Source organism: Scatophagus argus, chromosome 9 (genome assembly GCF_020382885.2).
Source record: "Scatophagus argus isolate fScaArg1 chromosome 9, fScaArg1.pri, whole genome shotgun sequence".
NCBI lineage: Eukaryota > Metazoa > Chordata > Actinopteri > Scatophagidae > Scatophagus > Scatophagus argus.
In genome coordinates, this window is record NC_058501.1 from 6,834,831 (window position 1) to 6,859,011 (window position 24,181).

Here is a 24,181-nt window from a genome sequence, read left to right on the forward strand (position 1 = left end):
GAGGTACACTTACTAGCTTGTTTTCAGACCTTTTAACCACTTATCACAGTCTTCAGTCAGCACATGGAGCTTGCTCAGTGCAAACACATTAGTCAAACTCCATCAGCAGCAAAACATTCATACAGGATTTAATCAATTCTCCCAGGTTAGCCAACAAAAACTTTGGCACACAGTATAATCATTTCACAAACTGTTAGTTATAAACATCCGTCACAGTTCATAGACTGCATTCCTGTCCCAGCTGTGACCTACTGTACTTGCCATAGTTTTGTGCAATCAGGGTTTTCCTTAGTATTATAGATGTAGCGATATCCCCATGATGGCTAGAAATTATGACTAACTCTGCAATAATCCACAATTATTCTCTAAATTCAGCAACAATAACTTTGTGTTTTAGCCATTGGGATAGAATTTCTTGACCTCATGGTTGATGCCTGGTTTGGGGAGCAGCAGTCAGTTTTTGAATCTGTACTTGCACTGCTCTGCTGAAGTGTCAGACAGATCTGCTGAAAAGAGAAAAGTGACCTTCAAGTAAAATATGTCATAGCTGTTTTTCCTTCAACACTGGCTGGATTTCTTTCCATGGCAAGTATATGGCTAAGAGCCAGCGTTTGTCTTCATCAAATAATTCTTCCCTGGCAGATGATGTCGTACTTGATACACATGTTTTTAATTTGTCACTGCCCGGAATCAGACTGTCCATTCAGGAAATGTGACCATGGGATGTTCCAGAGAAGAATCTGACTGCCTTGCAGGATGCTTCCTCTCACATCCTGTTGTTCTGTGTTTGCATCCGCTCATCATTTGTTATCACTTGTCAATTTTTATTAGAGCAACACAAGATGTCTTTGTGCTGCATGAAATGGCAGGCTAGCATTCCTGTTGCTGCTTTGGGCTGTTTGTTTAACTGACAATGAAAGTAATTGTTAATTTCAGCCCCACGCTTCATCAACTGATGTGATTGCAGCAATTATTGCTCATATAGTATGTCTGTAATAAAGCAGTTAGTGGGGTGTAAAAAAAGCCCAAATTTAAAATTAGCTTCAGAATGTAGAGCATTTGTCTGTGGTGTAATACATCCATAAAAGCTTCAAACCTGACCACTAAAAGTTATTATCTTCTCCATAACATTATCATTTATATTATGTAAACTATTTAACATAAATGTGCACCGTAAACACTCAGAAACTGAAAGTCAGCTGCTGATAACCACACCAGATGTTAGACAGGTCCTTTTCTTAGAGCAGATGTCATAAGGCGATGATTTAACTCAGTGTCGGTTACACATAAGAAACTCTAGCAGGGCTGATGGGTCATTGCTGGTATTCACAGGAAACTGTGCTAGTGTCTATCTGGGGTATACCTCCGACACAGCAGTCAGACGATGTGGGTGGTACGTGTTGGGGGGTAAGTGCAATGACCCCCAGTGTAAAGGACAGCTGTAAAGTTTGAGCCTTTCAACTGAAATAATCACGTCACTGAGGAGAACTGGAACATTTCCTTGGAACTAAATTATGGTGTTCAACAACTAATTATGTCTTATCAGTTATTGGCTCCACTTGTGTGAATAAATTATTTTATACATAGTCATGAATGAGTGTGGAAGATTTCATGGCAAGGAATTTGAAACCTGCTTTTATTTTTCTGTCCAGTAGATGGTGATATTAGCCAGTTAACTTGAGTTCACCTCCTGGATGTGCTGTGTGTATGCAGTTATTTTTCTTGCTTAATCCTCTGTGGAATAGGATTTATAAGATCAATAGCTCCTCTTTCTTTCAATCTATCTCTATATAATCTATATAAACTTAACCTGAAGTTCAAGCATTACTAAAACCACTGTGTTTCCAGCTTGTGGAGGAGAAAAAATGCACCCATTTTGCACTGGCCTTTGCAAGTGTCAGAAGCCATATTCACTCTGGCTGTGCGCTGCTAATGCAACACACTTGAAAAAGTAGTTTCTTCTTGTCAGTTATTTAACTCTGCTTATTCCAGTTAAACTAATGTGTCTATATGAGAGGTAATGGAGTGTATACATTAATTTTACATTTTACACACTGTTGTGTAATATAGCTTACGTATGTTTTCATTTACCAGAGCTGCAATTATATAATCTGTTTCTCTGTGTGTTTTTCAGGTGAGTGCCCCATCATTTCACTGTCAGAGGATGACCTGAAGCATCTGAACCAATAAGTACTCAATATGTATGAATGACAAGCTTTATATCTTTTGGGGTTAGTAGAATCTGTGGATGGACTTTGATTGTCATAACTGTGCTGATTAACTAGCGGTCAGTGTTTCAACTTGAAAGCAGCTCCAGTGTCACATCAAAAACATGGCTGCATTAATAGTGAAGTGATAGACAGATATCTCACTCACTTGAAGACAGATTTTATGCTGTATTGGAAGAGTCACAGTTCCCGTGATTCACAAGGGTTGGGTTAGGACTTGCCCTTACCAGCCATGATTTTCCTCTGAACTACATCTGGAATGTTTTACTCCCAGTATTAACGACCAGAGGAGAAGCTGTAACACCTGGGTGTAGCCTGGCCCCCATAATAGAGTAGGTCACTTCACTGGTATGCTTGAAGTGTAGTACCAACTCAAGGTGTGTAATGGGAAGGATGACCAGTGGCTGGCCCATTTGGTGTTAGGGTTTCGTGTTTAAGGAGTCACTGAGACTATGTTGGTGGTCTGCCTTTATCGATAGCTTTTGTTTAGTGAAAGTAGTGAAAAGAGTTGATAAGAGGACAAATACCATCAAATGTTGCTGAAGTGAATGTGTGGGTGTGTGACTGAAGGGTGGGGTTGGGGAAAACAATGCTAGTTCAGTTACTCTGAACTTTATTCAAAAAGCAAAAATGCCAAGAACGTGTTTGTGTGTGTGCATTTGTGTGTTGGTGCAATGTCAACACAGCAGCAAACTGGTGTTTCCACACATCTTACTGGAAGTTCTTGTTTGAACAAGGGAGAACCAGCCATGTGATAGTACAGATATCTTTCTGCCTTACCTTGTGTGAGCCCAGCTGCACACTGGTTCACATTTCATCACCTTAAGGTGAGTAATTACTCTTGCTGAGACCACCTCACATGGTTGCTCTGGCAGCTTCACAAAGCAAGTAAGATCATTAAAGGTGATCCAACTGGTGTTCTTTTCCCTTCAAAGGACATGCTGCTATTAATTCACTTGATACTCTTTTATATCTAATACCCCTGCAGTACATGTGTTTCAGGGAAGTGACATTCACTGGCTAGGTTGAAGTTTGCCACAAGGGTGTACTATTCATACATGTTTCTACTGTGTGTTATGTGCGTGCAAGCTGCACAACAGGCACCACATCTTTTATCAGCACACTCACTGATGTATTCAGTACAGTAAACTCATTCAAAGCTCATAATGTGCTTTTGTTTTTAGACAATATCATGATTGAAGCTGGGAAAAAACACAAAGCAATTCTCAGAGCTGTTAGGAGTGTAACCTGATAGGCTATTGGCTGTAATCACTCTTCTGTCTTGTACCCACTGGGACTGCATACCCTCAAGGGCAAACTGTTAATGTACTTTGGCTGTTGCTTCTGTGGGTGTTCATATAAAAGTACTTTTAGACTGGTTTTCACCCCAGTCGTGCTAAATGACTCCACTGTATTGTTCAATATTGGAGCCGCCCCAACTTGCTGGTTTTTTATTACTGGAAGGAAAGGGAAGCTTCCTATTGTATGGACTGTTGTTCTTTCTTTAAAGCAGGAGTTTATTTGTAGGTGTCAAAGTGGAAAAAAAAACAGGATGTAGGGCCAATCCAGCCATGTTGACAAGAACAAGCAAAAAGGAAAGCAAAATGCCATCTGCTGCAGCTCTGAGGATACTTGAACTATGGGTGGGGCTATGACTCCAATAGCCCAAGAAAAGATAACCTGAACAGTATAAATTTATTACAAGCCAAATATTGTGACATTGGTGTTTATTATTGCTTCAATGTAGCTCTGGGTGTGGTGTATTATTTCTCAACGTTCATGTCTCAGACTCTTTCCAATCTTACAGACAAGGCTGTGAAAGAAAAATAATCTTATAAGTATAATTAGAACTTAATATCAGGGAACAATGCCAAGTAATCAAGTCTCATATCTTAGTCCACCTATTGGGTGTAGCTCTGTACCTTGATGGAAAAAATATTTCACGTTAACATGGTTTAGTCACAAGCACAGACTCAGTATCATGCTGTATATACTACTGTTGTGACATGGTTGCCAGCCTGTTGCATATTTTCATCACTTGGTAACATGAAAAGACATGTTGGGAACATTTTTTAGTGCCTTTTTTATTCTCCAGTAATTATACTCTACTACATAGGGGTTGTGATTCAAACAACCAGAGCATTTCTGAAGTTCATGGAGTGCACAGCTGTAAGAGGGAGCTTGTGCAGAAAGCGTGTTTTTTCACTTTTCAAGTGTTTTTTTCAACTACAACTAGATTGTTGGTCACATTCAACTTTATTCAGACTGTCTATGGAGGCTGTCCTGTATCTGGTTGACATACCTGTCTGTTATACTGCTGAGGCGTTGCTTTGTCCTTGCCTCTTAGAACTGGAATGACAGGATTTCAGTAAGTGAAGTGAAATCTTGTTTTTCTGCATTAATTAAAAAAAAAGGAAAAGAAACCTTCACAAGAGCTCTTTGAGGCAGAGCCTTGATTCTTTCGGGCAAATAACAGATCTTTCAGAAACACTCCAACGATTTAAATGTTACGTTGTCCCTCACTGCTGTGGTTGTGGTGATTCTTTCCAGCATGATGGACTTATAAGAGCCCTCTTGTGGGTGGTTTAGCTCAGTGAAAGCCAGTTTCTGAAAGTTACTGAGATAATAATGACGATTAGTCACTGCTCTCTGAAACTCTGACTCTGTCAGAGAACTGTGGGAGAATAGGCCTTTTCTTTCCTCAGTCACAAATCCACTAAGAACTGCAAGTCTTTCTTTTGTTAAAAGAGCAGCTTCTGCAGTCCTTTTTTTCTCTCTGCTCTGAGGAAAGAAAGAATGCAACTGATTCATTCTCTCCAGATGGAGGAGTTTTATGGCTGGAAGGATAATAAATCACCATTCTTTGTGTCTGTGTGCTTGCTTGTGGCACAAATTTGAGGAGGCACCTGTATTGTGTTTGTATTTTATCAGAGGCTGATCATCGGAATGCCGATCTAAAAATAAAGCTCAGCCTCTTCAGGTTACACTGTAAATCAGCATTTTGTGGCAGCCAGTCAGGAAGGCTGGTGTCCGTATCTTGTGTCAGGTTTTGCTGTTTGATAGCTTGTTGCCCATGGCAGCAGCACCAAGCACATGTTCCCAGAGACCTCAACCGTGGACGGCAAAATGGCATTTGTCTAACCTGTGGGTTGTGTTGCTACAGCAACCAAGCCCTGCATGGCCACACCCGAGTGGTTTGCAGACACTGACTCATCATGCAAATATCCTTTTTTTTAAAAATTTCCTTATAATGTGACTTTGTTATATTGTTTGACGTTTCCCCTATTGCTACTTTTGCAAACAGTTTGAAGGAAGAGTGAATGAATTTTCCCACTCAAGGCATTAGTCTGTCTCTGTGGTTCAGAGACTGGTCTCTGCTGGCACTGCCTGACCTGCTGCTCCCTACGGCCATTTTATAGCCTCCTAACCAACCAGACCAGAGCTCCATTTTGTGAGGCTCCATTTCCGTTTAAGGGTAATTTCAAATCACTGGTACTTAAGGTATGCGTTTTTTCATACAATATTCACATGTCCATATGCACATTGAGTTTTTGGTTTTTGTGAAACCTGGAGTACCTGGCCATGAAAAAACTGATGAAAAATTTCATGTATGACAAAATTTCATGTGAGACTAAATCCACAGTCCTCACTGGGTGAGATACAGTTTATAGTCTTCAATTTAAAAACTGAAGCTTGAATGGGTGAACAATATGAAGTATTAATGAGGTCTTTTATTACGAACTGTCTTTTGTCTCCTGGATAGTGTTCCCTCACTGAACCTCAATAGGTTGACAGTAACACAAAGAAGGAATTTTGAAATAATAAGAGCTTTGGATGATATATGGTCAACAAATGCTGTGTAAATGTGAAAAATGTGAACTTATCCTTTAAGATTTGTATGTCAATTTTTGACATGTTCAGCACCCCACAGATTAGCCTGAGCAAAGTGCTGCAGTTCAGTCTCTTTGTCGTACTCTAAGGGTCGACTGCCCTCATTAGACACTCACCAGAACTGGTAAGAAGTCAACACAATTAGCTGTTAATCTGGCAGGTCTTGAAATATGGCTATACCAGTTCCACACTGAAAGGAAATTTGCTTTAGAGCACTATATGGTGGGACTGAAGTTTCTGTTCTTCAACAACTTACAAAAGGCTTAATTGCTACACATACCAAAGATTATGCAATAGGTATGCATTATTGTGGGCTTACTTTTTGATGTTTTGGTGCTGCCTCTTGCAGACTGTCTCCCAGTTACTTGCTTTCTGTCTTTCTTTACTGTATCTAGTTTTCCTGTTCTCCCTTTTTTCCTGTGTCTCCATAATTTGTGAGATTTCTTAACAAGACATACAGTGTGTATCTCCCAGTTAACTGTTACTGGAATAAAGGGTTCGCGCCTTCAGATGTATGGGACATGTGACAGGGTATCCGGGGCAGCAGATATAATATGTGCAGCCTGGCAAGGCCCTCAGATTTATGGTGTCGGTGTTCCTTTGCATTTATGGGCCAGAGATGAAAAGATTCCCTTGTTCTTCTCTCACAAACACCCTCCCTACCCTGAATGAACCCCTCCACTCCCATTCCGTCTCTCTTTTAGACCCATCTTGCTTGCCATGTTGTTCTGCTGGGTGGGCAGTCAGTGAAAAGGAGTAGCAGTGTGGTTTTGACTGGGTGGTGAAAAAAGTCAGAAAGTGTTGTTTTTTGTTTGAACCGCTGAGGCCTTTTTATGATATGTCTGATCAAAGCAGCATGGACAGAGGAGATCCTCTCGGAGATCGCTTCTGGCTCAGCCCGAAGAAAGGTAAGTGGCAAACGGATTTATTGTCATACCATGCTGGACAAGGAGGGAGGACACAGTGAGTGAGTGTTTGTCAGCATTGGTTGGATCAAAGTTTATGTCATGAAGAGGTGTGGCCACATACAGACAGCAACTCATTTTTTACATTATGGGACCTGAAAGGTTGAATAACGAGTTGAGTGCATCTTGGATTCATCTTATGCAACGACAGTTTAGGCTGGTCTAGCTCCTAAATGGTGCAATACATCTCTTGCATGCTGAATCTGATCCCTGGCTGCTGTTTGGCTGAGCTGGCTTACAGCTCTGACAGGAAAAAGAAAAAGAGAGTTGAGGGCTGTTTTAAATTTTCTGTACAGATCTCACTGCTGGAACTTGTTTACAGCACAAAGCGTTTTTGTTGTAACTGGAAGTTTCCAGAATTTACCACCAAGAACAGAATTCTATTACTCAGAATGGCAGGAAAATATTCTGCTTGTTAAACTGCAGGAGGAATATATATTCATTCCCAAAGTGCTGAATGATGAATGTAAAATGTTGAGTGAGAAGTACTTTGGCATCCTCTGCATTAATCATAGGGAACATTATCAGTTATTTATTTCAGCTAATGATGCTCCTGGTGTTAGACACAACAAATTTGTCACATTACTGCTACTGCTTTCAGTCTGCCCTCATTCACCCCCTCATGGGCTCCTGTCCAAGCCTGAGAGACTGTAGGGGGCGTTGTGAGGTTGGGCACATAGACCACCACTAACACTTGACAGACGGCTTGTTAGAGAGAGAGAAAGTAAGAATGAAAGGGACTTGGCAGGCTTTTTGGGTGCTGTTGCTTATTTTTGGTCAGTGAGGTGGGTGAAGGAAAGTATAGTCTGTGACTTCATTTCTTTCCACTCTGGAAAAGGAGAAGTCAGTGTGATCCGTGACTCGTGGAGTTGAAAATACAAGCAAGACCCGTCAAATTTACCACAAGCACACATCAGTTTATAGACTTTCCATGTGCATTTAAGTGTATATTGGTGAAACGAAAGCCAAGAGCTTTTTTTCCTCAGTACAATAGGCTATTGTGACAGCAGTACAATTTTATATTGCTTAGCGCAAGCTTTCCCACCGAAAGATTTCTTTCCTTTTTACACAGTTACACACACTTTAACAAAGATTTCTTACTCAGCAGTTGCCTTTAACAAGCCTTATGTAACTATAAAGATATTTATGGGGCACGAGAAGTTTAGTTTGGCAAAGCAACAAAACAGTTCCTAAAGAGTCTTGATTGATTTCAGAACATTACTGTCTATTGGTATCCCCCCGGTCTGAACAGAGCAAGGAATTTCTCTTCCGCTACTGTAATTTGTCTTTTTTCATTTTAGTTACCGGACAAGAGTTTATTTAGTTTTGAAGCAGGCTGAGGAATGCCAAAGACACATCTCAGTTTCCCCCCATGCTCACCGGATCCTAACACACAGTGCCTCTTTGTTTGAAGTCAGTCTGTGGTTTAACACACTTCTGTAGGTTTGGTTTTGGTGGGACAGTTTAGAGTATTTTTCTGCTGACCGACCCTCAAGCCATCTCTGATCTGTTTTGCTGCTTATACTACACAGAGTTTAGTCCAACTCATCAGTCTTTAACCTCACTAGATCTTCCCATTTTCACCCAGATTGGAAAGGGACCAGTCAGTTCAAGGTTACTCCTTGCAGCTTCATCCTTCTTCCATTTCAAAAACTACTTTCTCTATCTGTGCATCCAATTGACACTGTTGTTCATGCTGTCACATACAAATATCATTCAGAGTGGTTTTATGACTATATGAGAGTAAGATTAAGGCCTCGCCACTGGCAGTCACCATGTTACAATTGTCAGGTCAAGTTTATATATCGTCCAAAATCACAAACTTGTGCTTTAAAGTCTTGAGGTCGAAAATATGTGTGATGCTATATCTTAGTCCCTAACTATATGTTTGAAATTATTACACGAGAATAATTATAATAGGTGAACTAAATAGTTAAAAATAAATAGTTTTAAAACTTCACCCACGTTTAAAAGTCTATGTTTTCACACTATTGCACCCATTAACAGAAACACATAAATACATGCTGCAATGAACAATAAAGGCAGAGGATGAGAAGACGACAAGCTAACAATGCAAATTATGCTGGATTTAAAATACTACTTTAAAATACTACTTGGTTCCTTAATATGAGATTAAATACCTGCATAATATTTTAATCATCTGCAGTTCATCTCGATTCATTCACTTTCAATCGCCCATATTCAGTTTATAGAAAAACTTTGCCATGTCAAAATGTCTTTGAGCCCCATCCCACTAGTTGTCCTGGTCCAAAAACAAGGGGATCACCCCAATCACTTTATCCTCTGGTGTAACCAGCATGTTACATTTTCAGTCTGTAGTCCGAACTCACACCCTGCACACTGTTTTTTTTGTGGAGGCTACAAGCCCATTACTCAACGACTGAAGCTCAGAAACACCTCCAACACAGCAAAGTATGGGCACATGCAGAGTCTCTGCAGATACTTCCATGCACTTTAACTGAGTTATGAGAAGTGATGCTGTTGCTTCAGCTGCGCACACTTGTAAATTCTATGTATCATAGAAAAGTGGACAGTATGTTTTCTGAGTACTCTTATAGTCAGAGTTAAATGTATTAATTACTTCATAATTTAAAAAAGAATCAGCTTATTAATCAATTAAAATTAGATAACTGCAAAGCCTACAGTTACTGTGGTGACAACCCCTGCTTCCATATAAAGCTGCTTACAACAATCTAACTTTAGCAGATTTCTGAGTTGGAGGTGTTTTCACTCTGACATGCATCAGCTGTGTCAGGGAAGACAGCTGTCGCTCCCCTTTAAGGTCACTCACCTAACTATACTCAGCCAGGAGTCAAGCTCCTCAAATGAAAATAGGCTTATCATCCAGATAAAGCTCCCATGCATTGCAGAATGAGTCATCATAACTACAAACTTTCAAGTCATGATTTGTGGGCCAACCGATTAAAATCTCTTTCTGTGTCTGTTCTATCTACCTCATGCGCTTTCACAATAGATGCCTTGGTTTTTAAATTTTAGTTTCAGAGCAGCTTAGTTTCATTTAGTTCTTCAAAACACTGTACAAGCTAGATGTTACTACTGCTATAGTTTTCGCAGCACATTAACATCTTGTAATATAAGCTCAAGCATTAGTGGGTAAGAAAGGCTCTGCTGACCTTTGCTTTCCCTGGAAGTGCCTTGAGTGGCTGGGATCTGATATCAGAATGGAGGGCACGTGTGCAGGACCAACACCCTGCAGCAGGAGGCCTTTACAGAGGGCCAATCACCAGCCACCATGAATTGGTGGTGACAGGTCTATTCTGAGATCTTAAACATTGAAGCAGAGGTGGACTTCCAACCAGCAGAGGTGGACTCCCAACCAGAAAACTCTTCCTCAAAGTCATTTTAGCGCATTATCTGCTTCAGTCAGTCACATTATGCCTCCATTTGCTTCTATCTCCTGCTGCAATACCTGTTTATAGACTGAATAAAATTGGATATCACTGGTTCTATATTGAACTTAAGTCCCATTCCTTTATGAGAGTCTATTTATGATCATTTATGAAGTTGCAAACACCAAGTTACTGTGAAAAGCAGCAGCAGCAACACATGTTCATTGCTAGGGTTTGTCAGGCCCAGTGACACAGTATTTCTCTTGAAATAGACATACAGTATTTAATATTTGGATGGCTGAAGAGACTGGGCCTCAAGCCAGGGTCACTGTGGGAAGTTTGAAGTTCACTGAACACTTTGTGCATAAACAGTGCATGAAATCACACTGATAGGCTGCCCAGAGAACAAGGCACCATGCACGGTGATGCATATTACCCCAAATGAAATAGCTCTGTTCAGGAGTTTTAACACATAGTTGCCTGACATATCATTGCTGGTGGTCTGATGAGCTGATTTACGTGGTTCTGCGGTGTATATTATTTTCCATTTGGATAAGATCTTTATATGTTGTCTTATATGACTTCTGAACTGCCAACTAGACATCTGTATAACATAAAATGCCAAAAATATAAGTCTATAAGAAAAAATGCTTGAGAACCAACTTGATGAGACATAAATACATTTACTGAGCTGTTGCCATCACTGCTTCTGCTTCAGTATCAGGCAAATTGCAGCATGTCAATGAAAAAAATATTTCTTTTGTAATACAGAGGAATGCCTTTCTTGTACAATGAACTTGACACTTCTTTGTCATTCCACTGAAAACCCCTCCCAGCCTTCAGCTTGAATCATTAACTTTGCATACACCACCAAAGAAATTTGAGCATGAGGGATAATTTAGAGCTTATCTGCTGTAGGTGGAGCACATACATAGCCGGAGGCATCTTCACTACAGTACTGCCAAATAACTCTTTCAGCTGTGACTGATGAACTTGTTTTATTTAATCTTCATGAAACTATAACTTTGCCCCAAGATAAATTTCTTGATTGCTGATGAAAGCTTGACAGTGTGCTAAGTGTTTGTTTCAGATCACATCAGTGTGCTTGCTCATAGAGGTCTGATAAATGGCAGTGTACTCCAGCTGTCCAGGACAACAGATTTATAGCCTGCTGCTCCACTGCAGCCCTGAAAGCAGATACTGCTCAGGACTGGCTCACTTCATTTGGCTGTTGCCATGGTAAATAAAATAAAAACAATTTCCTGCCAGTGTTTGAATGTGTAATAGTGTGTGTGGTTTCAAACACCAGGGGGAATGTATCATTTCATTGCAGCTATAATTTCACAACTAGACCATTGTGTTCCAGCACGGTACCGTCTGCTTACTCCACTCTTCAGGGTCTTCTTTTTCTTCTCAATGGGATGTGTGAATGTGTAGCACCCTGCTCTATCCAACAGTGGTCAGCTTTCCTTCCAGTTTTTTTTTTTTTTTTTAACTGGACATGGGCCATGAGAGGACACTCTCACTGACACAGAGAGACGAACAGGAGACAGATGTACAGAAGAGAGGAGTGATCTAGGGAAAGAAATCTGATATCATGTTCCTGGGAGCACTGAAAAGGTTAGCTATAATGTGCCGCTCTTTATATAGTTGTGCAATACAAATCCTTGGTTCCCAGCTAAATTGAGGCTTGAAGCCCTAATGTTAGCTGCCTGAGCAACTTTAGTGTGCTTTACAGCCTGTTGCATCACTTTAATGAGTTGCTGTAGGAAATACTGATTAGTCTATGTAATTTCCCTTACTTGGTGACTTTTTCAGTCTTCAAACAAACACATATATGAATAGTATTCAATTTAGTTCTGTTAGACTAAGTCTGTCATATCAACCTACTAGTCTGTGAAATCTTTGTAAAATGTCACCAGTCTGTATTTTACATACAAAGACTGTGACATGAAATCTGAAAACCACGCCTCGTGCGTGAAGTAAAAGCTCCTCTGTGATACATGATCGGGAAATGTGTAAAACTAGAGACCTGGTATTTGATAACCTACATGGATGCCCAGCAAGTTGCTCCAGGGCAGGATAGATCTGTACTGGATAGATGTCGGCTCTCTTTCTTCTAGTTTGGAACAGCCTATATATTGGGCCAATGTAAGTGAGACGCCGAAGGGTGTGTCAGTTGTAGTGTGTCTTTAGAGGTGTGTGTGTACATTATATGGGAGGCGTGTGCTTTTTTGTATGGGTGAGTATCTCTGTAAAAGTCACAGAGCTACAGAGCATGTGCTCAGCCACACTCCAAAGGTGTATTGCCCCATTCATTAGGCTTTTCTTTATTCCTTTTTCTTTATTTCAATCAGTTTATTGCAGTCGCTTGTTCTCTTTGCTTCCTACTTCCTGCTGTAGTATTTACTTTAGTGAGAATATTTTTCCATGCCAGTTTTTTTTTTCCTAAGAAGTAGAGAAGGTAGGAGGAGCCACACCACAAGTGTGCCTCACTCTCGCTCTCTCACACTCACACACTCCCTCTCTTCCATTCTGTCATTGCCATCTCGGCAGAACGGAGACTGTTCATTCCCAGCCACGCTGAATGCAGGGGGACAGCACACGTTTGACTTTGTTAAGTTCCATTTTACAGAGGAATATTCTTTTTCTTCACGACATCTAAAGGATCAGCAAGAACAAGCAGAAGAGAAAGTAAGGAAAAAAAGATTATATGGATTTCTTCTGTCATTTTTTTTCTAATTGAATTAAGAGGCGTGTGACAGCTGGTTATACCACAGGATTCTTTCACCCAGCAAGGTGTGAAATTGTTTTATCTTTTCATGTTATTTTCAGTTTTACTCTAAGAGGGTATACTGCCATAAAGTACAATGGTTGCTGGAATGCTGATGCCCCTGCGGGACCTTAGGGCCATCTATGAGGTCCTGTTTCGAGATGGTGTCATGGTGGCCAAGAAGGACAAGAGACCTCAGACCAAGCACCCTGAGATAGAAGGTGTAAGCAACCTACAAGTAATCCGTGCCATGGGGTCTCTTAAATCTAGGGGTTGTGTGAAGGAAACATTTGCATGGAGACATTTCTACTGGTACCTGACCAATGAGGGCATTGTTTACCTGCGTGACTACCTTCACCTGCCACCTGAAATTGTTCCTGCCTCCCTACAAAGGGTTAGGAAGCCAGCTGCCACCCTGGCCATTGCCCACAGGGCTGCACGGGTCCAATCTGTGGAAGGTCCTACATCATATGTTCCTAAGCCAGCACGGAGGGGTGAAGCAGAGAGCCAAGAGGCTCTTGCTGAGCGTCAAGGCTACCGCCATAAGATGATGGGTGCAGGAGAAAGAGAGAGTTACTCTGACAAGACCCCCAGGTTTAGGGGTCGTCCACTTGCTGCAGACCCAGACAGGCCAAGAGCATCATGGGAAGTGGAGAGCCAACCTCAGCCTCTGTTAAGGAAGGGAAACAGCTTCAAAAATGAAACAGCCATGATTGAGGAGAGCAGGATGAAAAGAGTCTCTCACCAGCAGCATGATATGAGCAGTGAGAAGCCAACAACAACATCACAGGAGACAAAAGTGTCTGAAATCCAAAAGGAAAAAGCACCAACTGCTGTCCACGTTCAGAGAGCTCCTTTGAAACAGGATGTATCACAGACCACTCTGACATCAGTGTCCTCCAAAACTGCCCTGCCATTAGCTCTGGCTGAGACTACAGGTGCTGCAACATCAAAGGTTCCAGCTGAACCCTCTGCTCCCAGAACAAATAAAGAGAAGCTTAAGATCACTGAAAAAACTTCCAAGTCTAGTAAAATGATCACAAGCAATCCGGCTATCACAACAGTTCCTGAAACAGAGGTCAAAGAGAAGAAGTCAAAAAATTTGATTATGGAACTCGTTAAATCCCCAGAGGTCAAGGCTACGTGTGAAATGGCAACTGATATAGTAAAGCCCAAGCCATCTATTACAATGACTGCTGCTCATGAAACCTCTAGACTCGTTACTGACACTGTCATTGCTGCCCCTGTCAACACAACACCTGTCAAGAAAGATATCAAGGAAGAGAAGACAGAAAAGTTCATCATGAATCCAGTTAAATCTGCAAAGGTGAAGACTACATCTGAATTGGAAACTGATAGATTGAAGCCCCAGCCATCTATTTCAATGGCTGCTGCTCAGGAACCTTGCAAATTCCATGCTGACACATCTGTCAGTAAAGATGTCAAGGAAGAGATGCGTGAGGTAGCAAAGGTGAATGAAAAATCACTTAAATGTGCAGAAGTTAAGACCCCAGCTGAATCTAATATAGATCATGAGAAGACTAAGAAAACTGCCAAAGTTACTGCCACTCAGGAGACCACCAAACTGCCGTGCAACAGTACCACCAGCAAGCCAGTATTACCCGCTGAGTTCTCTAAAGTGATCCAGGAGCCCATTGATGCTAAGTTGACCTCAGTGAATTTCTCAGGAAAGCCCAAAACTGATGAAGCACGCCAGAAAACTACCATGGTGAAGTCCTCTGTAACTGAAATTAAAACTACTATTAGTACAACAACTCTCTCAACACCTGTAGTCAGTGCTGAGGATACTAAACCTGTCAAGGGGAAAGCTACGGTAACAGAGATAATTACAAAGCAGGAGAAAAATGTTGAGAAAGATGAAAAAGTAGTGCCAAAAGAGGCCATTAAAATCTCAGCACAGGATCCTGCATTAGTGCAAAAAGACTCCTCTTCATCTCAACTCAGTCAACACGCTGCTACCACAGAGCTGGTTAAAGAAACCAAACAAGTGGTTGAGGGAAGCACTAAATCAAAAAGAAAGAAAAAGAAATCTCCAGGTGAGATATCTCAGACTTTCAAAGCTGAGGTACTAACTGACTCAAAAGTGGTGAAGGAAAAAACCTCTACTGACAAACCTCCAGAGGAAGTGGCTGGAAATACCCTCCAATTAATACCAGTAGTTACCTCAGAGCCTCTGACAGTGTGTACCAGCATAAAAACTGAGGGAGGATCACCTGTAAATATTGACTTTAGGGGGATAACGGAAGTTCCTCCTCAAACTGATGAGACACCAATTACGGAAGTCCCTAAACAAATGTTGGGGCAGAGTATTTCTGAAGTAGCACCACTACTGTCACATCAGATCCCTCCAGCGCCCCCTGTGGAGCTTCAAGATGGTGCACAAGTAAAAAAGGAGGTTGAGGAAAGCAGTGTCAGCAAAATAACACAGGGACCAGGCACCAAACTGCCCCACATTGAGCCAGTGAAATCTGAGGAAATGACTGTGATGGTGCAGAAAATAACTGAAGTGGAGCTCTTACAAGGAAGTCCTAAATCTGAAGAGAAAAGTCCTGTACTGTTGTCTGAATCTCAGAAACCCACAGTTGAGAAGAAATCCTCAGTCAGCACAGGGAAAGCTGCTGAGGAATCTTCAAAGAGTAGGAAGAAAGGCAAAGGGAAAAAGCAGGCTCAGGCAACATTATTTGACAGCATAAACACAAAGCCTGTCTTTTTGCCTGAAGCTGAAGCATTGCCATCCACTAACATTACATCATTGCCCAAGGCCACAGTTAAACACAGCCCTGTCACGGCCTCTGAACTGACTGAAGTGAGTGTTTCTCCAAAGATGACTCCTGAAAGAATGTGCAGTGAGGAAACCAGGCAGGCAGCAGCTGTGCTCTCTGAGGCCCCAGCAGACAAAGGGGAGGTGGAGCCAGTGCTGTTCTTTGCAGAAAAAATCAAGCGGGAGGTTCCGAAACCAGAAACATCCTCCAGTGCGAGGGAAGCGCACGCAGCCGGAGAATTAGCGTCAGCAGCTCTAGTGGTAACAGCAGAGGCAGCTGTAGCTCAGGCACAGGCCAGCCCCCTTGCCAAGCAAGAGGAGCCTCCCAAAGTTGCACAACATTCAGCCAGTCAGGCAGCAGAGCACTGCACAGAGCTCTCGGTTTCTGAGGCCTCAAAGCGGGAGGAAGAGAAGAAGAGGGACTTGGAGGAAGACACACCCTCTGCCACTGCCACTGCCACACCCGCAGCTGCCCTGCCTGACCAGCCTCACCTGGGAGTCATCTGTGAGTCTGTAAGCCCTGACATAGACGAAGCCGCCATGAGGAAGAAAATTGTAGTGGTTGAAGAAATAGTTGAGGTGAAGCAGATCATTAGTCCGCAGACAGCAGGGGAGCAGCCACCTCCTACACCTGTGCAGCCTGAGGTGGAAGGAGAGGAACTGGACCTTGATGTTCTAGAAGCAATCGCTATAGAACGTGCACTTTTGTCAGGGGCAGAAGGGGCCAGGGCGCAAGGAGCCTCACCTGAGGAAGACTGGGACCATTCACTGGAGGAGCCAGAGGAGAAGACGTGGCCCAACTTCATTGAAGGTTTGTTTGAACTTGTGCCAGCTAACCTACTTCCTGCTTTGTTCTACTCTCTCTGTGCACGTGATGTAATTCTGTTGCATCTAGGCTTCCACCTGTCTTAGGTGTTGAGTGTTTGATGACAGCTCTATTGTTGCACTTCCTCATTGTCATGTACTTAAAGTAGTTTAAATATGAAAAACAACCCCATACTATAATTGTCTGTCTCTGACCTCTTTTCCAAAGTACTGTTTGTGATGATTTGATAAGAGTTTATGGCTTATAAAGTTACACATTATACAGCCAGAGCCCAGTCTCTGCTCTGTGATGTGGACTAGAAGCAGTCTCTCTTTAGGAACAGTTTTGGCAAGCTGGTGAGAAGAGGCCAGTGAGATGTGGTTGTGATTTAATTATGTGTGTGCTAAAGTAGATGAGGTATCAGTTACACTGCCATAGCACTCTCTGTAGTGTTTTTAGACACACAGGCATTACGACAAGGACTCCTGCTCGACACACAATCACAGATTGAAGTCATACATAAAACCTTCACAGTGTGCAAAACTCCAACATTCAGTATCAAGTAAATCTTACCTGTTATTTACATGTGGCAATGGCAGTTATCAGTTTGTTAAAGAGATCAAACTCAAATGACAAACTTTTTTTTGGTGGGGAATTCCAATTCCGTTTGGTCATAAATTGAGTTCTGCACATGTTTCATTGGAAGCAATAATCTCGGGAGCCGTCTCTGAGTTTTTGCCAAATTAGATTATGCAAACCTGTAGTCATTCCAACAAGGTGGGGCTGTTTGTTGAGATTCAGCCTCGCCTGTTCCCTGCAGAGATAGTTGTTCGTGAGTTAAAACCAGACTGACTAAGAGAGGGAGGTGTGGTGCTTTTGGGAGCATTTCTCCTCTTTGCTCCAGAAGACTGTGTTCTTGGCACTGCTTTATGTTCTGTAGTTGTTTTCTTGGTTCTCTTTTGAGCCCGTCTTGCATAGGAGATAAGCATGCCCCTTGCATTACTGTTACGCAATGGTATGCATAGGATATGGGAGCTATGTAGACAGTGTGATAACAGTAGCATATATTCAATTCAATTCAGTTTCAATTCAGTTTATTTATATAGCGCCAATTCACAACAAAAGTTATCTCATGACACTTTCCAATTAGAGCAGGTCTAGACCAAACTCTTTAATTAAATTGTAAAATAGAGAGAGCCCAACATTCCCCCTTGATACTGACCTCCATTGATGGATCTGGATAAATAACTGCTCCATTTCAGTTGAAGTGAAACTCACCATGTTCATCTTAACTCTTGGTTCAATTGCTGAGGCATAATTCACATAGTTCCAGATTTTGGATGATGTGTAATATTCTTCTATATCTTTCAAAGGTAAAATAATATGCTATTTTCACTTATGTGTGTTTTGATAGCCCTAAGAGGGTCGATAGTAAGGGCTTCACATGGGCGTTGACTGTTGTGAGTGTGAGCGACAGACAAAGAGTCAGGAAGCTCGAATAGCTTGCTCACAGTTCTATGGGTGTGTTTGTTTGGTTCCACACGTGACTACAGATCTGGATTCAATTAGCAGCATGGTTCCTTTATTCAATCTGTAGTACTCATTAGTTTTGCAATTTGATAAAACTGGATTTATGATACAAATACAGTAATCGGCATATACAACTCATCATAAACAGAACTTAATTGATTTAAGTTGCACTTATTAATAAACTAAATAAGCTGTGCTTAGTAGTGATAATTGGAAGAACATGTACAAAACTTTTTTACACAATTAAAAGTTTTACTTTTTAATTGTGGAGCTCTGTCTGATGTGTGATATAACCAGATATGGCCACAGGAGAGCCAGTCTATCAGATGACCACAGTGTTTGCTGACCCACTGCTGACACCTGCTGTCTGTTAGCAACCATTGTCATCTGTCACCCAGACCAAATGCTGCAACTGTCATCAAAGTTGTTTTCATTGAACTTCAAGTAATATATACTTCACCCAGAAAAGTGAACAAACCTTGTTTATATTGTGAAGTTTAGCACCAGCTAGACTGTGTAACATTGCCTCTGGTTTTACCTCAGGCATGATGAGTAGTGTTAGATAGTGTTTATGGAGATACAAGTTTAAATGCCATGATCCTACTGAGTATGGTATTCTTGGTATGTTAGGTAATTAAATAGCTGTCAACAGCAGACTGAATTACACCCTGAGATATAGTTACAGTTGGGTATGGCTGCTTTTATCGTGCTATAAATGTTGCTTCTTTTGCATTGCATCAGTGATGTGGAAACCAGGAAGATGGAAAGTAGCTGAAAAACTGATTTGCACCACAAAAATGTTACTTTCAAGAGGTCCGTAAGCTTGTTTAGATTTTAAGGGAGTATAATGTATATGTTGGCACTTTTGATTTCTGTGAATAGAGTTTGCTGTACGTGCTTGAACGAAAGGTATGCAGTGAGAATTTTTGTGTGAAATTAACATAATTGAGAGGCTGCTTAAAGTCTGCCGACACATGGCACCAAGGGCAGTTAGGCTAAATCATATCCCAGGCATGTTACCGAGGTCCCACATGTTTTCATCTCTGAGATCATCCCCGATGAATGCCTGTGTGATTAGTTAGTATGCTTCAGCTCTTTGCCTTTCATTATGGTGGCACATCATTTTGATGTTATGACTCATTCAGACCATTCTCTGATCTGAGAGCTTGATATACGAGCCTAAACTTCATGAGCAAAAAAAAAAAAAAAACGGAAAAAAAATGGAATCAATGGAACAATCTCATGACAATCTCGTGCCATCTGCCTATGATGTGAGCTGGCAGCTTAAGTAGAATCTGCTGCTTCTGTTTCTGTTGTTGGCCGCCAGTGATGTTTTGATCTAAACAAAGTAAATGACCTTAGCCACCATGCCCTATCTGTTACTACTCCACCTGTGAAAACACATTTGATATTTTATATGAACTATCATAAGTGTCAGAACATATTGACCTACATTTAATAAATTGAGACATAAGCCTGCCAAGCAAACATTTACATGGGAAAGAGATGTTGACACAACAGTTTATGCCAATGCTAGAAATACAGAGTTGGAATGTAATTTAAGAAGGTGACTGTAGTCCTCCAAAGTTGCTGTGATATTTTTTTAAAATTATGATTTAAATATTAAACAAGAATCAGTAACCAATATGTTTATGATATCAGTTTAAAAATGTGAAATGTTTGGTAGGCAAGAAGAAGCAAATGATGCAAACTGATGAGCAATGAAAATGTAAGTCCCATGTCCCAGTTATATGTGATCATCCAACACAGGTGTTTTAGTTGCCAGTTTGAGCTACAGTGTTTGCAAGAGCAAAGCATTTGATATCAAATTCAGTAGTGTTCGCCTGCAACAACTAAAGGCTGGACAATAACACAGAAGGACAAATGTGTTGTGGCAATAAAATAGTTAACTCAACATAAGCCAAACTGAAGAGAGATCGATAACATGTGGACTGTATTGAGGGTTTGGCCAAGATGGTTATGACGTTAGTCATTTCCCATGGTACTTGTTGGGCTATATTTCAGGGGCTGACTCACTCAACTTCACTTTTGTGACTGAGGTGGAGGAACACAATTTGTGAGCCTTCTGTAAAGTCTGCATACATTAAGTATTTTAGGGTTTTTGTAGTGTTATTTTAATTATTTATTTAATTTAGAGACCTCACCACCTACTTAGTGAAGATTAACTTAACGAAGAGAGGAGGAATGTTTACAAATGAAGCTTCTGCACCATATGAGTATATAATGAGAGTAAAGGTATTTCCCTCTGGACACAAGCTTAGAATACCTTTCGGCTATGTGCCCTAACATGAATGACATGTATGAGGCTATGGCACCTTAAGTTCAGGAGTTCATGGAAGCACATGAGGATGTTCCTGGAGGAACTCACTGTGATCCTCTGTGCAGCCCCTACATGGCTTCACAGTATAGCTGGCTTCATTTCACACAAGACATCCATCTATAGTGACCATGTTTCATGACAGAAGACAATCCAGATCTACTCTCCAGACGCTGTGTGGAATTGCTTTTAGCATTATGTTGAAATTGAACCAGTTGTCAGCACCACAGCTGACAAAGCCATATGCATATATTAGAGCCTGCTATATTTAGAGAATGCTGTGATCCCAAAAGCAATAGGGGATGAACCCTGAGCGCTCCAGCCAGGCTAAACTCTCTTACAGTCTGTCTATCACTAAACACTGATTTAGGAATTATACCATCGGTCCTTAGCTCACAGTCATCATTTATACTGGCTTTGTTGCTATTTCTGTCCAATTGAGTAAGCACATTATTGTAAGTGATGCATCATAAAAGGAACAGTGGAACAAGATGAAATTCATAGATCTCCCAAAATAAATAAAAATCAGCATCTGTTATAGTTGTGTTTCCTACAACTTCTATGCCACATATTGTGTGTTGTTATCATTGACTACACCATAGACACTGTGACATCGATACTTCATGAGGTATACTAATAGGTATCAGTGCCAAAATAACCCAGTACCAGGTACTATCAAAAGTTCTCAATTCAAGCGGTACTCGCATTCAGTTCAGTTTTGTATTGGGGGGGCTATAGCAGCTGACTACAGGCGAGAGGCAGAGTACACCCTGGACTGGTCAGTTACAGGGTCAATAGAAAGACAGACAATCTTCACACATCACAGTCACACACTCACACTCTGGGACAATGTAGAGTAGCCACTCAACCTAATGAGGAGACTGTGGGAGGAGGCCAGAGACAACTCACACAGGCACAGGCAGAACATGCAAACTCCACACAGAAGGGCCCAGACCCAAACTCACACTTGGAACCCTCTTGCTGTGGAGTGGCATGGTGGTGCAGTGGTTAACATCGTTGCTCATTCTTCTATTTAGTGCAATGTGAGATTGGCCTGCCACTGCAAAACAGTCTGTGATAAGCTGTAGTCAAGCACATCATATTTGACCAAGCTGGCAGTTCAGTGGTGACGTTTTATGTAACTGAACGCCTCCATTTGCATGATGGACGTTAAAGCAGATAAAAGTATTACAAGAAGTACTCTTTTGGTATCTGTGTCACTGTCATTGGTACTGGTATCATAATTTTAAAGAGAAAATGATAACCAGCCCAAGTGTTGACAGTATTATGCCCGAATGATGACTCTAACATATGATGGGCTCAGACATGAGATCTGTTTTCTTAGAGCTGTGACTTAATATGATAGAATAAACCTGCCATGATCATCATCAAAGAGAGAAGTAGGGAGAGATATGGGTGGGATTCTGTCTGTGTTTGTGGGGGCTGTCTCTAGAGGGCGAGTGTCCCGCCAGAGCTCTTCCATCAGTTTCTAACTGTGACACTGTGTGATCATCTGGCTCTGGTGGATATTTATAACTCTCAGTCAGCTCCAGCCCGTCCCCCTGACCACCCACCCCCTTCAGCCCCCTGAGCCCCTCACCCCCTTCCCCAGGCTTGGCTTGTTGTCCCTCCTCCCCTGGCCATGGGAGAGCAAGCTGACAGATCCAAGCAGCAGGCACAGCCTGTCAAAATTCAACACAAGGGAGAAACAAGCCAGCTAAGAGCAAACAAACAGGAGCCTCTCCTGTCCTCTTTATTCCCCCTCAAGTCCAGAATCTCTTTTTCTTCACACTCGTCCTCCTCTTCCTCTCTGTACCGTCTCTTAGATGAAGATCATACCTGGTAGGTCCACAGAGTGGGGTTGCTGTGGTGTGTCCTTCTTTGTCTGACTGTGTTTGCCTGTCTGGCTGCTGACTGTCTGACTGACTGGAGCATTTTTGGCATACGCACCGTGTGAAGTCTTGTTGTGTTCCTGATCAGCGTACATACTCACACGAACGCATACACATTTAACAAAGAGCAACCTTCAGCTACAGCTGCACAGATTGTATTCCATATTTAAACTTGTCCACCATGTGACTGACTTGAATTATGAGTGAGGCTGGCAGCCTTCTATATTTTCCTTTATTTGATGTTATGTAGACAGAAGTGAGTTAGGGCAGGGGTTGAGTGGGGCAATGTCATCTCCCCACCCCCACACCAACCTGGCAAAGGTGTTTTCCTGCCTGTCTGACATCTGATGGACAACAACAAACGAGGGTGACTCAAAGAGCGTATTTTATTCTGAACTTTTTTTTTCCCTTTGTGTGTGTGTCTGTCTGGGCTATGTCAGATTACCACAAAACCATGACTGCCTGTTATCATATTGTACCATCCAAATGCTGAAGTGTGTTTGTGTTTGTTGTATAAATAATAAAGATAGGGCTTTTGCAGTTTTTGCACATTATTGTCACTGTGAACAAAGAAAAACAAGCTAGGTTTGCTGAAGTATATTAATGCCTATCATTGCTTGCTTCAGTTTCACCAGAAATTCTCAGAATGTTATATGTCAAGAATGCAGGCGGCTAGAATTTTTGCATGATAATATAAAGTAGTTGTTGTAATAAGATGAAATGACCTGCAGAGGTGCATCTGATAAGGAACAATAACTAACACAATATTATTTTGCTTCCTGCAGTAGATGATTACCAAAGATGCCAAATACAATAGATAGATACATATATAGTATGGATTAGCAGCTAAACTTGGATAAAGTAAATACTGGTAAGCTATTTTAGTGTTGTCTATTTAAAAAGAAACAGCATATTTTTTTAATGAGACAAGCAGCTCGTGCATCATGTAGAACTTTTTGTCTAGAATGTGCTGGTGTCCCAAAACAGCTGAACAATCAGGAGAGGCAGACCAGAAGAAGACTTTGAGTAATAGCTTTAGGGTGGGGAAAACAGCAGGAATTCCTGCTCTGGGCGTCCTTTTTTAAATGTCCCAGTCACACCCACACCGCCCCCCTCCCTGTTCCCTGCCACCCACTGAAGGCCCACCTGTCACCCCAGCCCAGGCTAGTTCCCTCATCCCCTATGTCTTATCCCTAACTATTCCAACAAATGCCTGCTAGCCCCCCAGGACCCACTCTCCCCGCCCTGGTTGTTTTGGGGCACTTAGTCACTCTGATTGTATTCTGGCGCTTGAGAAAACACAAGAGGCGAGGTAAGAGCCCTGCTTATTGCAGTGTATTGTTTCAGAGGTTTTGTAACAGCTAAAAAAACAATGGGAGTGACATCAAGGCTCAAAGTAGCTAGATGCTTCTTCTCTCTGTCTAAGTTTAACTTGCTTAATGCTGATCTTGGTGCTCATATTGTGTTTGCAGTTTTTGTCACATAGAGAATTTTTTTTGCATATTTATTTTTATGTCTTATAATGTTTATGTATGTTTATCATACTTGGTACTATGCAGGTCATATTACTAACCTTATGAGCTCATAAAGAAGCATCACATGTTGT

At 41.5% G+C, this 24,181-nt stretch overlaps 1 protein-coding gene across 12 annotated transcripts in view; it reads left to right on the forward strand.

Moving 5' to 3' along the window:
- LOC124064434 (plectin-like) overlaps positions 1–24,181 on the forward strand; it is a 119,368-nt gene that overhangs the window by 44,995 nt on the left and 50,192 nt on the right. For 4 of the 12 annotated variants that reach the window (XM_046398890.1, XM_046398891.1, XM_046398892.1 and 1 more), the window contains exon 1: positions 9,184–16,821. The exons of 6 other annotated variants lie outside the window; for them this stretch is intronic. In XM_046398890.1, coding sequence (XP_046254846.1) covers positions 13,326–16,821 — 3,496 coding nt within the window. In that variant the 5' untranslated portion in view covers positions 9,184–13,325. Of the gene's footprint in view, positions 1–9,183; positions 16,822–24,181 lie in introns of those variants that run through there. 2 more of the 12 variants (XM_046398889.1, XM_046398901.1) reach the window with 2 other exon arrangements.